We start from the raw sequence: 18,452 nt of genomic DNA, 5'->3' as shown, positions 1-18,452 counted from the left end.
GCTGATGCATGTAGGCAATGAACTGGATGGGGAGTGCTGGCTACATACAGAAATAATGATAAAGAGCAGGCAGCATGACTTCTGTGTGCTTTCACTGGTCACATGGACACTCGGAAATCCCCGCTTCTTCCAAAACTTGTGACACCACTGTGCGTACACAGGCATGACAAACGAAGTTAAACGAACACACCCGCCATGTTTGGAGTAAATTAGATCGCCTGGTTACATACCTGAAAATGTCTGCTTTTGAAATACAAGTGATATGGATTGTTTACAATGACTTTTCAATGCGACAATTATGTCAATGGCCAGATTTTTACCAGCCCCTTGGGAGACGGGAAGGCTGGCAAAATGGTGTGGGAAGGTGTGGAGGGTGTGCCCAGCTTCTTCTCGCTGCCTTGTCATTTATGCCAGATGTGCTTCTCACTGGGATCTCAATTGAGCCATGTAAGTGGCCAATTGAGGGCCTCGACTGGCCTCCACAGGCATTTTGTGGCCTGCTTGGGGGGGGGGGGGCGGCGGGGAGGGGTCCTCCTTTTGGGCAGTCCATGACCCACGGAGGAGCCCACCAGTGACAATGGCTGCCCCCTTGGCAACAGCAGCACCTACCCTCAGCAACCTGTCCATTGGTCGCCCCACCGCCCCCCCCCCCAACCTCCCGGTTACCGGGGCCTGCCTGCCTGGTCCTGGCGCCCCAGAGCCCACTTACCTGTTTTTGAGCGTGCATGGCCATTGCTCCCCCTCAAAGTGCAGGTGCAGCCCCAAAAATAGCCACCGCTACGGGTGGCACTGCTGAGGCTGCTGAGCTGCCAGCCCAATCAAAGGGCTGGCAGCTCTTCGGGGTGGGTTGCCATCCTTAATAGGGATGGTAGCCTATGTGGCAGTCACCTAATTGGCCACCACTGGGAAGATGCCTCTCTGGGTCCTATTGCCCGCCTTGAGGGGTCGCCTCCCTCTTTTAGGCAGGCTGCGGGTCCTCAACTGTCCCAGTAAATTTCAACCCAATATTTTTCTTTGGCTCACTCACTGTTATCCACTCAATATTGACAACTGCATAGTAAACAAGTAGTTTTACTGAGAGCTTGGAACACAGCAGCTCTTTATCTTTTTAACCTGAATTATCTGGATTTTCTGCACATCCCGAAATACATTGCTTTCCCAAGGAAGTATTTATCCTTCTTTTAAACACTTTAATTTTTGCCTCCTGGGGCAGCGCATATGATGTTCTTACAACCTTTATGGAATATAGGAATTGCTTAGATGATAAAAGGTTTACCTTCTGCCATGGCGGATATTTGGAGGAAATCATGTTGTAATTAATGACATTGTAATGCATCATTGAAAGTAGCAGTGACAGAAATGCAGCTATCTGCTGCCTGTATCCTCACTTGCACCAAGTACCATTCACCCATCACCTTGTGCTTGTTGACCTACATTAGCTTCGAGTCCACCAACACCCTCCTTAACCCTCGCTATCTCTGTAATCTCTCCAACCCTACAAACCTCCAAGATCTCAGTACTCCTACAATTCTGGCCTCTTGCACAACCTCGATTTTCTTCACTCCACCATTGGTGGCCAAGCTTGCAGCTGTCTAGGCCTTAGCTCTGGAATTCCCTTCCTAAACCTTTCTGTCTCTCTACCTCTCTCTCCTCCTTGAGGAGGCTCGTTTCAACTCGCTACAAGGACTGCAGAGGGTCAGGAAGGCAGCTCACCACCACCTTCACAAGTTCAATTAGGGATGGGCAATAAATGCTGGCTTTGCCAGTGACACCCACATCCCATGAATGAATAACAAAAAACTTAGCTGCTTGACCAAGATTTTGGCCACCTGTCCTAATGGCTCCTTCTTTAGCTTGATGTCGATTTTTGTCTCCTAACCTGCCTGTTAAGTGCTTTATGATTAAAGGTACTAGATAAATAGAATTTGTTGTTGCTGTTGCTGGGTTATTCCCATGGATTGTCACAGTTGGTATTACATTCTCCTCCTCTATTCATGAAAGCAATGCCTTTTTTGACAAATGAATGGTGATTCCTGCACTATTAATGGGGAGGCACATTTACAGCAAGTGCAGGCCAGAGCTTTAGGACTACAGTTAGCTCTTTCTCCAACAGATACTCCATGCGACTACAGCTTCCCACTGGGAATGTGGAATCTCTCCCGATTATGTCCAGTGCAGTTGTTCATTTCTCCATGAAATGACCTTTCAGAAGATCCTCCCTCCCTTCTCCATTCTATTTTAAATCAGTATAATTAAAAGCCTCATAGTTATCTTCCATCCTCTCTCCAATGCATTTTTATATTTGTTCAAATAATTCCATATCAATTTCCTCCTCTTGCCCAGATGGTCTGCAACAATTCACAATTATTAATTTCCTTTTGCGTCACACTTTTCCACCCAAACTGACTCATATCTCTCACCATCCCAAGTCAAATCTCCTCTTTTGATAACATTCAGCTACTCCCTTTCCAGCAGTGCTTCCCCTCCTCCATCCAACTTGCTATACCAACTCCAAACTTCAAGTTTGGGTATGTGAAATTTGTAATTGTTTTGCTGAAATTCCTTTGCGGAACTTGGCAATTGTTATTTTTGTTTCCCCTTTTTTCTCCTCTGTTCCTTAAGCTGGCAGATCATGGTAAGATCTCACTCCATGGGAGTTGACCATTCTACAACAAAAAGGAAAAAAAAGAAATGCTTGCATTTATATAGTGCCTTTCACAATCACAGGATGTCCCATAGTGTTTTACAGCCAATCAAGTACTTTTGCAGCGTAGTAACTGTTGTAATGTCGGTAAAGTGGCAGCCAATTTACATGTAGCAAACTCCCACAAACAATTACCAGATCATTTGTTTTAGTGTTGTTGGTTGAGGGATAAATATTGACCAGTAGACAAGAGAAAATTCCTCATCTTATATTCAAAATATTACCATGAGATCTTTTACATCCACCCGAAAGCCCTTCCTCAGTGCTGATACCTCATTCTTCGGCCTGGATTTTCTGCTGGAGGAGCGCTCCCGGCACTGGGCCAAAAAGGCAGCTGACACCCTGGCTTGGCCTTTCCTTTCCCTCCCTCAGGAGCAATCCTCCGGTCTTTTTGAGTCATAGGAAGTGGGATCCCCATCCTTTAAAGGGATGGGGATCCCATCTCCAAGAGCTGCCAGTCAATCAGAGGGCCACAACTCAGTAGTACTGGGAGCACTGGCCACTGCCGGTACTACAGAGGCCTCGGACCCAGGCCCAGCGGTGGAACCCCGGAACAGAGGTAGGTGAGGTGGGGTCACCAGTATTAATCTGTTAATTGTGTATCAATTGCTTGATTATATGCAGCTTAGCGCATGGCTACCTGACCTGAACCCAACGGGACCCAACGACATGTGTCGGGTTCAGGTCGGGTCGCATTTCCGGATCCGGCATTCGGGCTTGGGTTGGGTCGGGCCAGGTCGGTCACACTCTATCAACACTTCCGGTAAGCGGCTCTAATGTTAATGTACTTTTTGTACTTGTAAGGTTGCTTAGTTACAGTTATTTAAACTTGTGCAGATAAGCAGCAAAATGAAAAACGGAAGCAACGTTAACTGATGGTTGAGTCGGGTCGGGCACGGGAAAAGATTAAAGGACTCAGGCTGGGTCGGGCTCGAGGTCGGATGCGGTTCTGTCGGGCTCGGGTGGGGTCGGGTTTCATTTACAGACCCTAGCCGGCCTTTAATGCAGATGGAGGGTGTTAATTGGGGTGTTACTTGAGCACTTACAAGCAGACACTTACAGAGACTGGTGGAGGGGTTGGGTGAGGAACAACATGTTTGTAATCCTTTTATTATGTACAATAAATGTGAAACTGAGTAAAGATAGGCTCCAGCATTATCCTTCCATAACAAAATTTCTGGAGTTTAACAGCCGGTGCCAGTCCCGAAGGCTGGGGAGTATGGTCTTTCAGTCCGGGGAGGTGGTGGGGGAGGTGGGCTCGGGAGGTAAAGTCGTTCCTGGTGGGAGTCCTCCGGCTACAAATTGTCCATGAAGGAAAAGCACCCCCAAGCCTGCAGGGAGGACGCCTCGTTTTATAAGACAACCTCCCTGTGCGGCAGACGCCCCCTCCACCCACACCACTGGTAAGATCCCAGCAGCAGTGGAATGACGCCTTTAATAGGCCACTTAAGGATCTCAATGGCCTCTGGGCAGGAAGGCTGTCGTTGGCCTATCCTGCTCCTGGGAAGCTCGCTGGGCAATGGGGAGGCGATGGCCTGCCGCCCCACCAACACCCATCGCGATACTCTTTGGCACCCCCCCACCCTCCGCTTCCAACCCCGCCTCAGGAGGGCCCGTAAAATCCTGGCCTTCATGTGTGAGATAGACACTGGATGACAGCAGGCTATTGAATCATGGTGGGCATCCAACTGAGAATGATCTGTCCTAATGTCCACAGACATCAGACTTCTGATGGAAATCACTGGAGTGGAGGGTAATTAAGAAGTGGAACCTAGCTGTTTTTCCTCTATGTAGTTCAGGGATTATGAGGTGCAAAATGGGCACACCACCGACGCACAGTGGCAGCAGTGTGTACCATCTACAAGATGCACTGCAGCAACTCACTAAGGCTCCCTCAACAACATCTTCCAAACCTGTGACCTCTACCACATAGAAGGACAAGGGCACCAGATGCATGGGAACACCACCACCTGCAAGTTCCCCTCCAAGTCACACACCATTCTGACTTGGAACTATATCGCTGTTCCTTCACTGTCACTGGGCCAAAATCCTGGAACTCCCTTCCTAACAGCACTGTTGGTGTACCTACATCACAAGGACTGCAGCGGTTCAAGAAGGCAGCTCACCACCACCTTCTCAAAGGCAATTAGGGATGTGCAATAAATGCTGGCATAGCCAGTGACACCCACATCCCCCAAAGAAATAAAAAAAGTGAGGATGTGTTGAAGGGCTTTCCCTCTCCTTATTTTATTTTATTTAGAGATACAGCACTGAAACAGGCCCTCCGGGCAATCGAGTCTGTGCCGACCATCAACCACATACTAATCCTACATTAATCCCATATTCCTACCACATCCCCTCAATTCCCCTACTAGGGGCAATTTACAATGGCCAATTTACCGATCAACCTGCAAGTCTTTGGCTGTGGGAGGAAACCGGAGCACCCGGCGGAAACCCACACGGTCACAGGGAGAACTTGCAAACTCCGCACAGGCAGTACCCAGAATTGAACCCGGGTCTCTGGAGCTGTGAGGGTGCAGTGCTAACCACTGCGCCACTGTGCCACCCTTGTTAGACCTCAAAAGGTTTAATTGGCCAATTCAGTAGGTGTTTGATTACTTACTTGCTATGATCATAACAAGAACCAATCGGACAGGTTTTCTTGAGTTATCAATGAAAGAGGTTAACTTTATTGTACCTAAACCTACCAATAAAATAACAAACAATGTGCCAACTTTCACTCTCTCACACACACACAAATAGGTTACAGAACGGGGAAAGATAGATTGGTTGAATTAGTGTCCATAAAAAAAGGTATACAGTCTGTGGATTTTGGTGACTCAGCTGGCTTCTAGCTGAATTCAATTGTCCTGAGGTTTTTAGTTTGAAGAGGTAGATGACTGATTCAGTGAGTATCTTGGAGACACTGGTGCGGATGATTTCCTCCTTCTGATTGTAGCCGGAGTATGCAAAGGTGGTCAGTCATTAGGCAGGATTTGAAAACTTTCAAGCTGGAAAGGGGAGAGACAGAGAGAGAGAGAGACCCACTCATGTCAGAGTCAATCTGCGTCTCGTCTGCTGCAGAGAAAAACACCATCTTAAAAACCACAGATGGGGAAGGGCTTGTCACATGACAGTCACTCAGTCATTCAAACATGGCAGTTAGCAATATTTCTCTGCTTGCTAAGAGAACAGGTAGTTCCTTTAAACTTCCTGGGCCTTGGTTCTTGCTGGGGACTGAGCAGACATTTTGTTGCACTCCTCACAGTCCTTTGCAACGCAGAATAGTGTAGCAAACTAGGTGATCATCTAAAGCTGAAAGGATGACTTTTCTGGCAGCTTGTCTTTGAAAACTGGCTTTAAAAAAATATAAATTCAGATCTCCAGTCAGTGGATTCAAGAAAATTATCATTCAACAAAGCACACTGGTGTAACAATATTTACATACATTCACTTTTTTATTTACATACTACCCCATCTCCCCCCAAGTCTCTGACTTCATAGATTCAATCTGTCAGGAGGCTTCACAACTCTCCCTGATTTTGTTGTTATCAGATGTGGAAGGTTGGTGTCTTTCTCTGATCTCTTGTATCTTGACTTGGACGGCTTTCACTGAGGTTTGTAGCATTCGGTATTTTCTGAATTTCCAGTTCAACATTTGTCTAAATGTATTACTGATTGATGGCTTTGCTGTAAATAAGATTTCTTCTATTTCTTCGTATTATGCAGATTAGTGCCATCTGGAGTTCTTAGTAAATAAGATCACTGTTGATTCTCGTCTTTCTGGAGAATTACTCCTTCTCTGTTTTGGTTTTGTGTCCATACCTTTTGCCCTTCTGACATCGGTAGGTTTCTGGTATGGTATTTCTTGTTATAATTATGGGCTTGTTTCTTTCAATAAAACTTTTCTTTGTCTTGTACTCTCATAATCCTTGCTTTGCAACCCTGGAAGTAATTTCTTGGGTAGAATTGGAAGTAGCATTTGGAGTTCTCTTCCCATTAAGAGTTTGGATGGTGCTAATCTGCATAATAACGGAGTAGTTCTGTAGGTCAGAAGTGCTAATTGGAAATCTTGATCTTCTTCAACATTGCTTTAATAGTCCTGACTGCTCGCTCAGCTTCTCCATTAGATTGTGGATACCTATGAGAACGTGTTAGATGAATGAATCCACATTTTTCCGTAAAGTGTGTGAATTAATCATTTACAAATTGTGGTCCATTGTCGGACACTATCTGATCAGGTATCCCATGTGTTGCGAAAACGTCTTGTAAAACTCTGATGACTGCTTCAGTTGTTGTTGCGTACACCTGTTTAACTTCGATCCATCTTGAGAAGTAATGGACTATAATTAGATAGGATCTTCCATCAAAGAAGAATAAATCCATTGCCAACCGTTCCCACGGCCTAGTTGGGAATTGGGTCAAAATTAGAGGTCCTTTCTGATCCTGTCTGTGAACTACACATACAATTTGAAATCTGTTCTTCAATAAACTTTCAGATTCTTGGCCACCACACTTGAGCCTGTGCTCCACATTTAGTTATGCTCATATGACCCTCCTGTATTTTCTCCAAGATATCTGCTCTGAGTGACTCTGGAATCACCAGTCTGTCTCTCGTCATATATCAATAAACCATCCATTATGGTAAAATGTCTTCTGTGTTTGAAGAAGATTTTCATCCTCTTACCCTTGGGACTCTGTTATGGCCAACCTTGCTCGCAATTTTGGTGTGCATAGATGCATCCTTCACCTCACCTCTGCACCTGATGAATTTGTTGGACTCTATTTGAACTTTCCAGCCATTGTCTTGCAGTGACTTGCAAATATGACTCAATTTAGTTAATAAAGTTAACAACCTGTTGCGTAGGATGCTCGACTATCAACACTGTAACTCACCCAATCGATGGATTTCATTTGCAGGCAACCACACTTCTGTCCGGTGGAGCTTCTCTCAGACTGTTCTCGAGATCTGTAGTTTTGGCACTTTTTTCCAGGTCAGACCGTTTCAACTAGTTGCTTCAAATTTTTCTTCTGGGCGTAGGATGTTAAGAACTTCTGTTGTTTTCAATCCCACCGCTGCCACCTTATTTAATCCCATCAGAGGGATTCTTAGTCTGTAGTAGTTAAACATTAATCTTTATTGCATTATAACTATTTATACTCCACACTAGCCTGTGTGACTCCTCCAAAGGCCATGCTGCATCTGTTCTTGAGTCTTTCTCACATGTGATCTGTTACATGATTATGGTAGGAGGTATTCTTTACACCGTCTTAAGATGAACCCTTCAGGCCCTTATACTACAACCTGCCTTAATGGTGTGGATTTTGCAATGGAAATAATGGTGAGGCGATCAATGCTGACTCACCATTATTTAAAATTAAATTGGGTGGCAAATTCTGGTGACTACACATGCGCAGTTGAACACAGAAATCAGGAAGTTGCTGTCTGAGTTACACTGCTCCTTCAGAAGCTTCACTATACCAGTATCTCACTAAGAGATACAACATTCTAATATATGGAAGTTGGGGTACTATGGGATAAAAACTTACTAAACACAGCAGAAAAAGAATGAGGTTTGATGAAAGTTCATTGACCTGAAATGTTAACTCTGTTTCTCTCTCCACGGGTGCTGCCAGACCTGCTGGGTATTTGCAGCATTTTTTTCACATGTTCAGCAGTCGCAGTATTTTACTTTGGTGCTGTTATTTATATTTTATGCCGAAAGGTTTATTTAAATTAAGTATTATTGATACACATTGCAATGGCTATGGCTCTTAAAGCAACAGGACAAAATCTATCTTGCATAAGCTGAGCTGGAGCTGCCCCTGAGCTCTGTTGTCTGCAGGTTCGCTGTTACTAAGTTCTGATGAAAGGTCACTGACCTGAAACGTTAACTCTGCTTCTCTCTCCACAGATGCTGCCAAACCTGCTGAGTATTTTCCAGCAGTTTTTGTTTTTATTTCAGATTTCCAGCATCTGCAGTATTTTGCTTTTATTTCGCTGTTACTAACTCTGGGATCCCGGGACTAAGCGGGGGCCTAAGGACTGTGAGGTGTCCGCTGAGGACGCCGGCAGAATCTGCCCTATCTCCCGCCGTTGAGAGGTGGACGATGATGGAGGATTCATAAAAAAAATAAAATCACAGCGACACTAGCAGAATAAACCAGTTCAATGTTGGAGTGCTGAGGCGGCCGTTTCCCTCGCTGCCGATTATTCATTGTGGCGGCGGGGGCTTGACGGAGTGGTTGCTGACGTGTTCCTGAGCAGGAGACGACAGGCCCCGACTCCTGGTCCACCCGTCACTGAGGCCAGGCCCCGGCTCCCGGGCCCCTGTCACCGAGGACAAGCCCCGGCTCCTGGTCCCCCCGTTACCGAGGACAGGCCCTGGTTCCCATCACCGAGGCTCCGCTTTCGCTTCCAGGATGGAGACGCTCTATCACCAGACCAACAAGTAAGTGGCGGCCGCTGAGCGGGGCTGCGATTGGCAGTGGGATGGTGTCCGGGGCCTGAGACTCTTCAGGCTTCCCCTCAGCTCCAGATAGACGCTGGAAGGAAATTCGGCAGTAACTTTCAAAAGGAAATTGGAATAAATACTTGTAAAAAAACATTGTATAAGAGGGGGGAGTGGGACTAATTGGATAGCTCTCCCAAAGAGCCAGTACAGGCATGATGGGCCGAATGGCTTCCTTCTGTGGTGTAAGATTCTGAGAGTTCTGGGCTCTACTACAATTTTCATTTTATTTTTAGAGGGTATTTTTAGTTATCCTAATCTATTCATTTTTCCTTTCTGAGGTGGTGGAGCAAAGCTATTACTTTTTTCTAGGTAGCTGTCAATATCTCTTATTTAGCAGGATAAATGATTTCAGGATATCACCAAAATATCGGACTGTAATTTTGTTTTGGCCCACCCATGTAGTCTCTTCCTTCCCCACCCCTTCCCCCCCAAAAAAACCAAGTAGTCTTTAAGATTGCTTGTGTGCTATCAGTCCCCCAAAGTTCTATCCTCAGGCCCCATTCTAATTTGCGTCTACGTGCTTCCCCTTGGCTCCATCATGCAAAGACACGACCAGGTTTCACTTGTATGCTGACAACACTCAGCTGTACCTCAACACCACCAGAACACATGACCCCCTCTGCTGGGTTTGTGTTCAGTCATCCCATTCTGGATGAACTGAAATTTCCTCCAAGTAAATATTGGAAAGACTGAAGCAATTGTCTTTGGCCCCCACCACAAACTCCTTTCCCTAGCCACCAATTCCATCTCCTTCCCTGGACACTAGCTGCCTGAACCAGAACTTTTTGCAACCTTGGCATCCTTTTGCGCAGATCTGAGATTCCAATCCCTTATCCTGTTCCTCACCAGGATTGCCTACCTCCACTTCCGTAATATTGCATGTCTTCCCCCAGTTCTCCCCACCCCCATACCATCTGCTGAAATCCTTATCTGTCCTTAACCTGCAGACTTGACTATTCCAGTGATCATCTGGCTGGCTTTTTTTCCATCCTTCATAAGCTCGAGCTCAACCAAATCTCTATTGCCTAAATCCTCACCTGTACCATCCCATTCACCTCTGTGTTCGCTGAGCTACATTGGCTCCTGGTCCACAAAGCCTCAATTTAATAATTCTTATCTGGATGTTCAAATCCTTCCATGGCACTGCACCTCTCTATTTCTCTAACCTCATCCAGCCTTTCAAGAACTCTATGTTCCTTCAACTCTAACCTCGTGTACATCTCCTGCTTCCTTCGCTCCACTGGCGGCTGTGCCTTCAGCAGTCTAGCTGTGGAATTCCCTCCCAAGCCTTTTCACTTCTTTCTTCTGCTTTAAGACTCTCCTTGAAACTTAGTTCTTTGACCAGGTTTTTTGTTACCTATCCTAATATATTTTAGCTCTTACTAAATTTTTGTCTGATTGCGCTCCTGGGATTTTTTCACAAATTAAAGGTGCTATCTGAACATACGAATTAGGAGCAGAAGTAGGCCATTCGGCCCCTTAAGCCTGCTCCGCCATTCAGTAAGATCATGGCTGATCTGTTTGTGTTTTGAATTCCACACTCCCATCTACCCCGATAACCTTTGATTCCCTTACCTAACAAGAATCTATCTACCTCTGCCTTAAAAATATTCAATGACCCCATCTCCGCCACCTTCTGAGGCAGAGAGTTCTAAAGTAGCACAACCCTCTAAGAGAAAAAATTTCTCCTCATCGCTGTCCTAAAAGGGCGACCCCTAATTTTCAAACTGTGCCCTCTAGTTCTGGACTCACCCACAAGAGGAAACATCCTTTCCACATCCACCTTGTTAAGACTGTTCAGGATCTTATATGCTTCAATCAAGTCTCCCCTCATTCTTCTAAACTCCTTTGAAAATAAGCCCAGTCTGGCCAACCTTTCCTCATAATACAACTCACTCATTCCAGGTATCAATCTAGTAAACCTCCTCTGAACCGCCTCCAATGCATTTACATCCTTCCTTAAATAACTGAAGCATCACATCCTTCCTTTTATTTTCAATTCCTCTCGTAATGAAGGATAATGCAAGTTGTTGCTGCTATTCCAATTTCTATATGTGTCTGGTATTTGTGCCTGTACTGTAAACCAGGTAAATTTGGAAAATAGGCAATTGCTTTATGCTCAACAATTTCCATGTGGTTCTGCAATTTGAGTGGAATACGAGTTCCACAGAAACAAGTAGTAGGGCTAACTCACAAGCTCAATCTAGAGCGATGAATGTCACAATGTTACAAGTCAGAACCAGCAGTGCTGTTGAAGCATGTGATTTGTATTGCAGTTTTTTAAAATTTTATTTAGAGATATAGCACTGAAACAGGCCCTTCAGCCCACCGAGTCTGTGCCGACCATCAACCACCCATTTATACTAATCCTACACTAATTCCATATTCCTACCACATCCCCACCTGTCCCTATATTTCCCTACCACCTACCTATACTAGGGACAATTTATAATGTCCAATTTACCTATCAACCTGCAAGTCTTTGGCTGTGGGAGGAAACCGGAGCACCCGGAGGGAACCCATGCAGACACAGGGAGAACTAGCAAACTCCACACAGGCAGTACCCAGAATTGAACCCGGGTCGCTGGAGCTGTGAGGTTGCGGTGCTAACCACTGCGCCTGCATATTACAGGGAATAACCTCTTTTAGTTTGATCCTGTGAAATGAATTGTAACTGAAAAATTAAGTTCCAAAAATATTACATAGTGAAAACCTGTTGGTATTTTGAAGTGCAGACTTTGTAAATTAAAGTGTAATCTCTGTGGAAATCTGCACTTTCTGCAATGAAAATGAAAGACACTTTGTTCAAATTGTGTAAAACTAGTTCTCTGGTTTGTAAACGCTGCACTAATGCAAATATCTTCACATTCAAACAGCAGTTTGCAATCACAGCGCAAATTATTTTATTCTTGGAGTACATTTTATTTGGTTGCAAAATTTCTGATCATTTAGGTGAAGAATAATAGTACTACAGAATGGAATATTTTCCATCTTGGGTGTTTGGTATCCCAATCAGACGCTCCCAGGCATATCGTATTAGAAATAAAGATCTTCTCATTTGCCCAAGCTCGAGACAGCATCTCTCAATTTAACAGCATTTTCTCATTTTCTATACCAGGCATCTTGTGACCTCTTGGAGCAGGCTTGCTAATTTGGTATTAGCTTGGTGCAGTTTTTTTGCTTTTGGCTTAGTTCTAAAAGGAACTAAGATTGAAACTGCCCAAACTCCTTTCACATCTTGTAACCAGCAGACTGTGGAAAGTTTTATCTTAATAATATAAAAGCAAAATACTGCGGATGCTGGAAATCTGAAACAAAAACAAGAAATGCTGGATTCACTCAGCAGGTCTGGCAGCATCTGTGGAAAGAGAAGCAGAGTTAACGTTTCGGGTCAGTGACCCTTCATCTTGTTGGGCTGCTGTGTGTGACCCCAAAATCAGTGACATGCCAGACTTTGGTGTCCTGTTTAACCCAGACCTGAGCTTCAAACCCCATATGCTCTTCATCACCAAGGCTGCTTACATCCAATTCCACAACATGCCATGCCTCATTCCCTTGGCTAACCTTTCTTCATGCTTTTGTCACTTCTAGGGTTGATTTATCCCAAAACGCTCCTTGCCAGATTTCTATCCTCCACAAACTCAATTGCAGCAGCCCCTCTCCTATCCTACACTAATTTCACTTGCCAGTTACCTCCCCATCCTCACTAACCTATTATTGGCTTTCTTTAATTCAATGCATTAGGGGTTAAAATCCTCTTTTTTGAATTCCTCCACAGCTCCACTCTGCCCTATTCCTGCTACTTCCTCTAGCCCTGTATCACTTTTCCCTTTGATATTATGACTCTGGTCTTTAGTGCCTCTCCCCTGTCCTTCGCCCTCCCATTTACTGATGCGAGTCATCAGCTGCCAGTTGCCTACTCTCTCACTTTTAAAAGCATGCTCAAAGTTTTGGGACACCCTTTCTAATTTCTCTCTGACTTAGCATCCGTTCACCTGTCAATCACATCCTGCCTTGGGATGTTTTTGTGTTTATTGTATTTAAATGTAAGTTGTCTAATACACTACATCACAGGCTACAATGAATGCACTGACACCCCTACAAACAATATTTCTCAGCTTTACAAAAATGATGCATTGTGAGGGTATTGTTTTCTATGAAAGAGCAGCCATAAGCAATCCAGTTGTGTATATGTTTGTTTGTGGAGCTATAAAGGATAGATCTTTTATCTATCTCTGTCACCTTCTATTGTACCTTGCTGCACCGATATCTCCCAGATTTCAGTCTGGTATACTGTGTCTGTATCATGCATACACTTGCCCCAAAACTTTGAAAGCAGCTGATGAATGAGTTGCAGCTGCTTTGGATCATCCAACAAACATCCTACTGATCCTTAATCAATATGGGACGTTGCACACCTGTAATTCGCCATTCACCAGATGTTCTGTAGGTGTATGACGTGCATTGTGTCAGTATCAGTGGCTACACTAAATGGATTATTTCTATAATGGACCACCAGTGGAATCATTGCATCACAACCTGAGATCATAGCAACATTTCGGCACCTGTTAATCTGCTTGAAGTAAGCCAAAACTATTAAGGAACGGTTTTCTTTGTTTTACTTTACATCCATCTGATGTTGCCTCCCTTCAACTGGAGATAGGGGGTCAGTTTTGTATTGTGGGCCTAGCTAGAGTGGGACTCAGTCTCCCCTTTTCCCTTTTGAAAAATGCTTTTACTGCAATATTGGTCTACAAAGGAATGAGACAAACTCTGGCAACGATGCTGCTTTATTCTCTAATATGACAAGACTGTGTAAGGATAGAACACCAAGAATTCTAAACATGACTACGTGACTGCTTGTTATATAATGGAATAACTCCCTTGTGTCTTAGAACTTGAGTTATGTATTTCATGCCCATTGATACAATTTCCCATTCATCCCACTTGTACACTTTCTGTCTCTAATGTTTTGCCACTGCTGCCGGTATGCTTAAAATGGCCTGCACGTTATTACTTCTCTTCCATTTTGACTTTATACTGCTATTTTAAAAATTGTCTGAGCAATGAAAACTAATGCAAAGCCTGTATTTGGGAGACTAGAAAAATATTTTCTGGTCTCAACAGTCTGATTGCGAGGGCACATTCCAATAGAATCTCTTTGGCTTACATCATCTCAACAAGTCAGTGGCACTTGTCAAATCACAGGCAAGGCTGGTATTTATTGTTAATCCCGAGTTGCCCTTGGTGGTGGTGGACTGCTTTCGTGAACTCTGCAATCCATGTGGTCATGGTGCTCTCTGTGATGTTGGGTAGCGAGTTTGGGAATTTTGACGTAGCGATAATGAAGGAGCAGCGATGTACGTTCAAGTCGGGATGGTGGTGATGGTGTTCCCAAGCACATGCTGCCCTTGTCCTAGGTTTTTGTGGTCACGGGTTTGGGAGGTGCCACTGAAGAAGCCTTGATGAGTTGCTGCAGTGCAAATAGTACACATTGCAGCTAAGGTATTCCAGTGGTGAAGGCTAGACATGGTTAGGCTAGTGGATGGACTGCTGATCAAGAGGACTGCTTTGTCCTGGATGGTGTCGAGCTTCTTCAGTGTTGCTGCAGCTGCATCCATTCAGGCAATTGGTCAGTATTCTACCCTGCTCCTGGTGTGCCTTGCAGATGGTGGCGAGGTTGCCGATTGTGGTGGAATACAATTCTGTTGCTGCTGATGGCCCACAGTGCCTCATGGATGCCCAGTTTTCAGCTGTCACATCTGTTCTGAATCCATCCCATTTAGCACGGTGGTAGTGCCACACAACACGATGGAGGGCACCCTCAGTGTGAAGATGGGACTTCATTGTCACAATGATTATGCGATGGTCACTCCTACCAATAATGTTGTGGACAGATGCATCTGCAACAGGTAGATTGGTGAGGACAAGGTCGAGTAGATTCGAACAAGAAATGCTGGAAATACTCAGCAAATTTCCAGCATTTCTTGTTTTTATTTCAGATTTCCAGCATCCGCAGTATTTTGCTTTTATTAGGTCGAGTAGATTGTTCCCTCACCACCTGCCTCAGGCCCAGTTGGGCACCTATGTCCCTCAGGACTTGGCCAGCTTGGTCAGTAGTGGTGCGATCGAGCCACTTTTGGTGATAGACATTGAAGTCCCCCACCCAGAGTACATTCTGTGCCTTTGCCACCCTCAGTGCTTCTTCCATGGTGTTCAGTGTGGAGGAGTACTGATTCATCAGCTGATCGAGGGCAGCAGATGGTAATCAGCAGGAGGTTTCCTTGCATATGTTCGACTAGATGGCATGAGACTTCATGGGTTACGGAGTCAGTGTTCAGGGCTCCCAGGGCAACTCCCTCTCAACTGTGTACTACTGTGCTGCTGCCACTTCTGATGAGTCCTGCCGGTGGGACGGGACATATCAGAAATGGTGATGGTAGTATCTGGGACATTGGATGTAAGGTAGTTTCTATGTATATGACTATGCCAGACTGTTACTTGACTAGTATGTGGGACAGCTCTCCCAATTTTGTCACAAGCCCTCAGATGTTAGTAAAGAGGACTGTGCAAGGTCAACAGGGCTGGGTTTTCCCTTGTTGTTTCTGTTGTCTCGGTCGATGCTGGGTGTTCCGTCCAGTTGTATTCCTTTTCACCATTGTGTGGCGGTTTTTGTACAGCTGGCTTGCTAGGTTGTTTCAGAGGGCAGTTAAGAGTCGACCACATTGCTGTGGGTCTGGAGTCACATGTAGGCCAGATCAAGTAAGGATGGCAGATTTCCTTCCCTAAAGGACATTGGCGAACCAGTTGGGTTTTATGGCAATGGATGGTAGTTTCATGGTCAACATCGATGACTAGCTTTCAATTCCAGATTTTAATTAATTTTTTAATTAATTGAATTTAAATTCCACCAGCTGCCATGGTAAGATTTGAACCCATGTCCCCAGAGTATTAGGCCAGGTCTCTAGATTACTAGTCCAGTGACATTACCACTACGCCCCCGTCTCCTCTTCTCTCTTGTTGGAGACAGTCATTGCCTGACACTTGTGTAGTGCAGATTGTACTTGATGTTTATCAGCCCAGGCCTGGATGTTGTCCAAACCTTGCTGCTTATGGGAATGGACTGCCTCATTATCTTGTAGTTTTTACTTATGACTGACCATCTTCTTTAGGATATTGGGTTGAGTTGAATCCATGATAAGTCAAATTGTACAAACAATAAAGCTGGAAATTGGAAACAAGAACAGTTACCTTGCTTGGTAACTTAATAGAGAGGTCTGTTGTCCTTTGGCAAAAACATTGTGTCTGCCTTTGCTCAGTACTCCTTACTTGCTCATTTTTACCCTGTACTACTTGACATTTGAATTTTTCATAAGTGAGCAAATTGCCAGATTCAGCTTTCAAAACCTCATTTAAGATTAATTTTTGAAGAGTGCAAGCTGAGCCACCCACATCTGGTCCTGTGCTAAGTTCTGCACACCTCTCGCCCTTGTTGACCTACCTTGACTTCAAGTCAGTTCTTGTCTTAAATCCTCCATGGGCACATCCCACCCTATCTCTGTGACATCCTTCAGCCTTGTATCTTCTTCCACACCTGTCGGTCCGCTGACTCTGACCTTTTGTGTATTGCTCACTTTTTTTCCTCCACCATTGGCCCATCAGTGCTTTGGCCCTAATATTTGGAACTCTCCCTCTCTCCTCTCCAGCATTAAGAACCTTCTCAAAACCTGTCGTCTTGATTAAGCTTTTGGTTACTACTAATCGCTCCCTCCATGGCTCAGAATCCATTCCCTTACCTTGTCTTTTTCTCTTGAGTGTTTTGGAACATTTTCCATGTTAGAGGGACTATATAAGTGTCAGTTGTAACCCTCTCCTAAATGAAATTTGTTATTGAGAATCTTATTGGTTGTTTGCCTCTGTATCTCTCAAGGGCAATAATATATTTTCAGTGATTAGATGGCTTCCATGTGGACTGATCATAGTCATTTATGGCATAGAAGGAGACCATTCGGCCCGTTGAGTCCATGCCGGGTCTCTGCAGAGCAATCCAGTCAGTCCCACTCCCCCGCTTGATCCCCATAGCCCTGCAAGTTTGTTGCCTTCTGAAATTGTTGATTGTCTCCACTTCCACTACCCTTGTGGGCAGTGCGTTCCGGGTCATTATTACTCTGTGTCCCCTAGTCCTTGTACCATCAGTTAATGGGAACAGTTTTTCTTGTCTAACTTATCTAAGCCTGTCATAACCCTGTACACCTCTATTGAATCTTCCCTCAAACTCCTTTGCTCCAGAGAGAACAACCCCAGCTTTACCAACCTAACTTTGTAACTAAAATCCCTCATCCCTGGAACCATTCTGGTAAATCTGCTCTGCACCCTCTCAAGGACCCTCATATCCTTCCTAAAGTGGAGTGACCAGAACTGGGCACAATACTCTAGTTGGGGCCTCACCAGAGATATATAACTTCCCTGTACTCAATGCCTGTATTTATCAAGCCCAAGATCCCATATGCTTTGCTAATCACTCTTGGAATATGTTCTGCCACTTTCAAAGTTGATGCACATGCACCCCACAGGTTCCTCTGTTCCTGAACACTCCTTAGAACTGCACCATTAAGTCTATATTGCCTCACCGTACCCCTTCTGCCAAAATGCATCACCTCTCACTTGTCTGTATTAAATTCTATCTGCCACATATTTGCCTATTCTGCGAGCGGGTGGTTCATATCTTCCTCACTGTTTGCCACTGCTCCAAGTTTGGTATCATTGGCAAATTTTGAAGTTCTACTCTGTATTCCAAGTGTGTATCTCTGACCTCTCACTTGTGAATTCAGCCAGAATGGCACTTTTAAAATGTATGTTTCTTTTTCTCCAAGTCTCTTTTTTCCAGAGCCATGGTATCTTCCTTGATAACATTTCCTTTTCTCTAGGAGGAAAAAGGAAGTTGTGGCCTCCCGAAATTCCTATAAGGAATGGATTGATGTCCTTTGAATTGGAACATAAATCTCGCCCAAATGTAAAAATTCCTAGACTTGGGCCAAAAACGGAGTTGAACTGTTTTCTTACTCCACACATGAAATGTACAGTTAGATTTGCCCAGTATCGGATATAGTGAGCATGGCGATAAATCAGGAGCACTTTAACCATTGCATTGCAGCTGAAGAGATGAGCAGGATTGTTCTTGTGGTGTGCCTCTGGGTAGCTTCATCTCATCTGACCTGGTGAGAATTAGTTGA

At 44.6% G+C, this 18,452-nt stretch overlaps 1 protein-coding gene across 2 annotated transcripts in view; it reads left to right on the top strand.

Moving 5' to 3' along the window:
* Window positions 1–8,745: 8,745 nt before the first annotated feature.
* gosr2 (golgi SNAP receptor complex member 2) overlaps window positions 8,746–18,452 on the top strand; it is a 93,341-nt gene continuing 83,634 nt past the window's right edge. The window contains exon 1 of one of the 2 annotated variants that reach the window (XM_068013167.1): window positions 8,746–9,156. In XM_068013167.1, the coding sequence (XP_067869268.1) occupies window positions 9,128–9,156 (29 nt within the window). In that variant the 5' untranslated portion in view covers window positions 8,746–9,127. The remainder of the gene's footprint in view (window positions 9,157–18,452) is intronic. The other variant, XM_068013166.1, reaches the window with a different exon arrangement.

The sequence above is a fragment of the Heterodontus francisci genome, chromosome 33 (assembly GCF_036365525.1).
Source record: "Heterodontus francisci isolate sHetFra1 chromosome 33, sHetFra1.hap1, whole genome shotgun sequence".
Taxonomy (NCBI): domain Eukaryota; kingdom Metazoa; phylum Chordata; class Chondrichthyes; order Heterodontiformes; family Heterodontidae; genus Heterodontus; species Heterodontus francisci.
The sequence above is the reverse complement of the archived record's forward strand: the minus strand, read 5'-3'. Positions and strand labels throughout refer to the sequence as shown.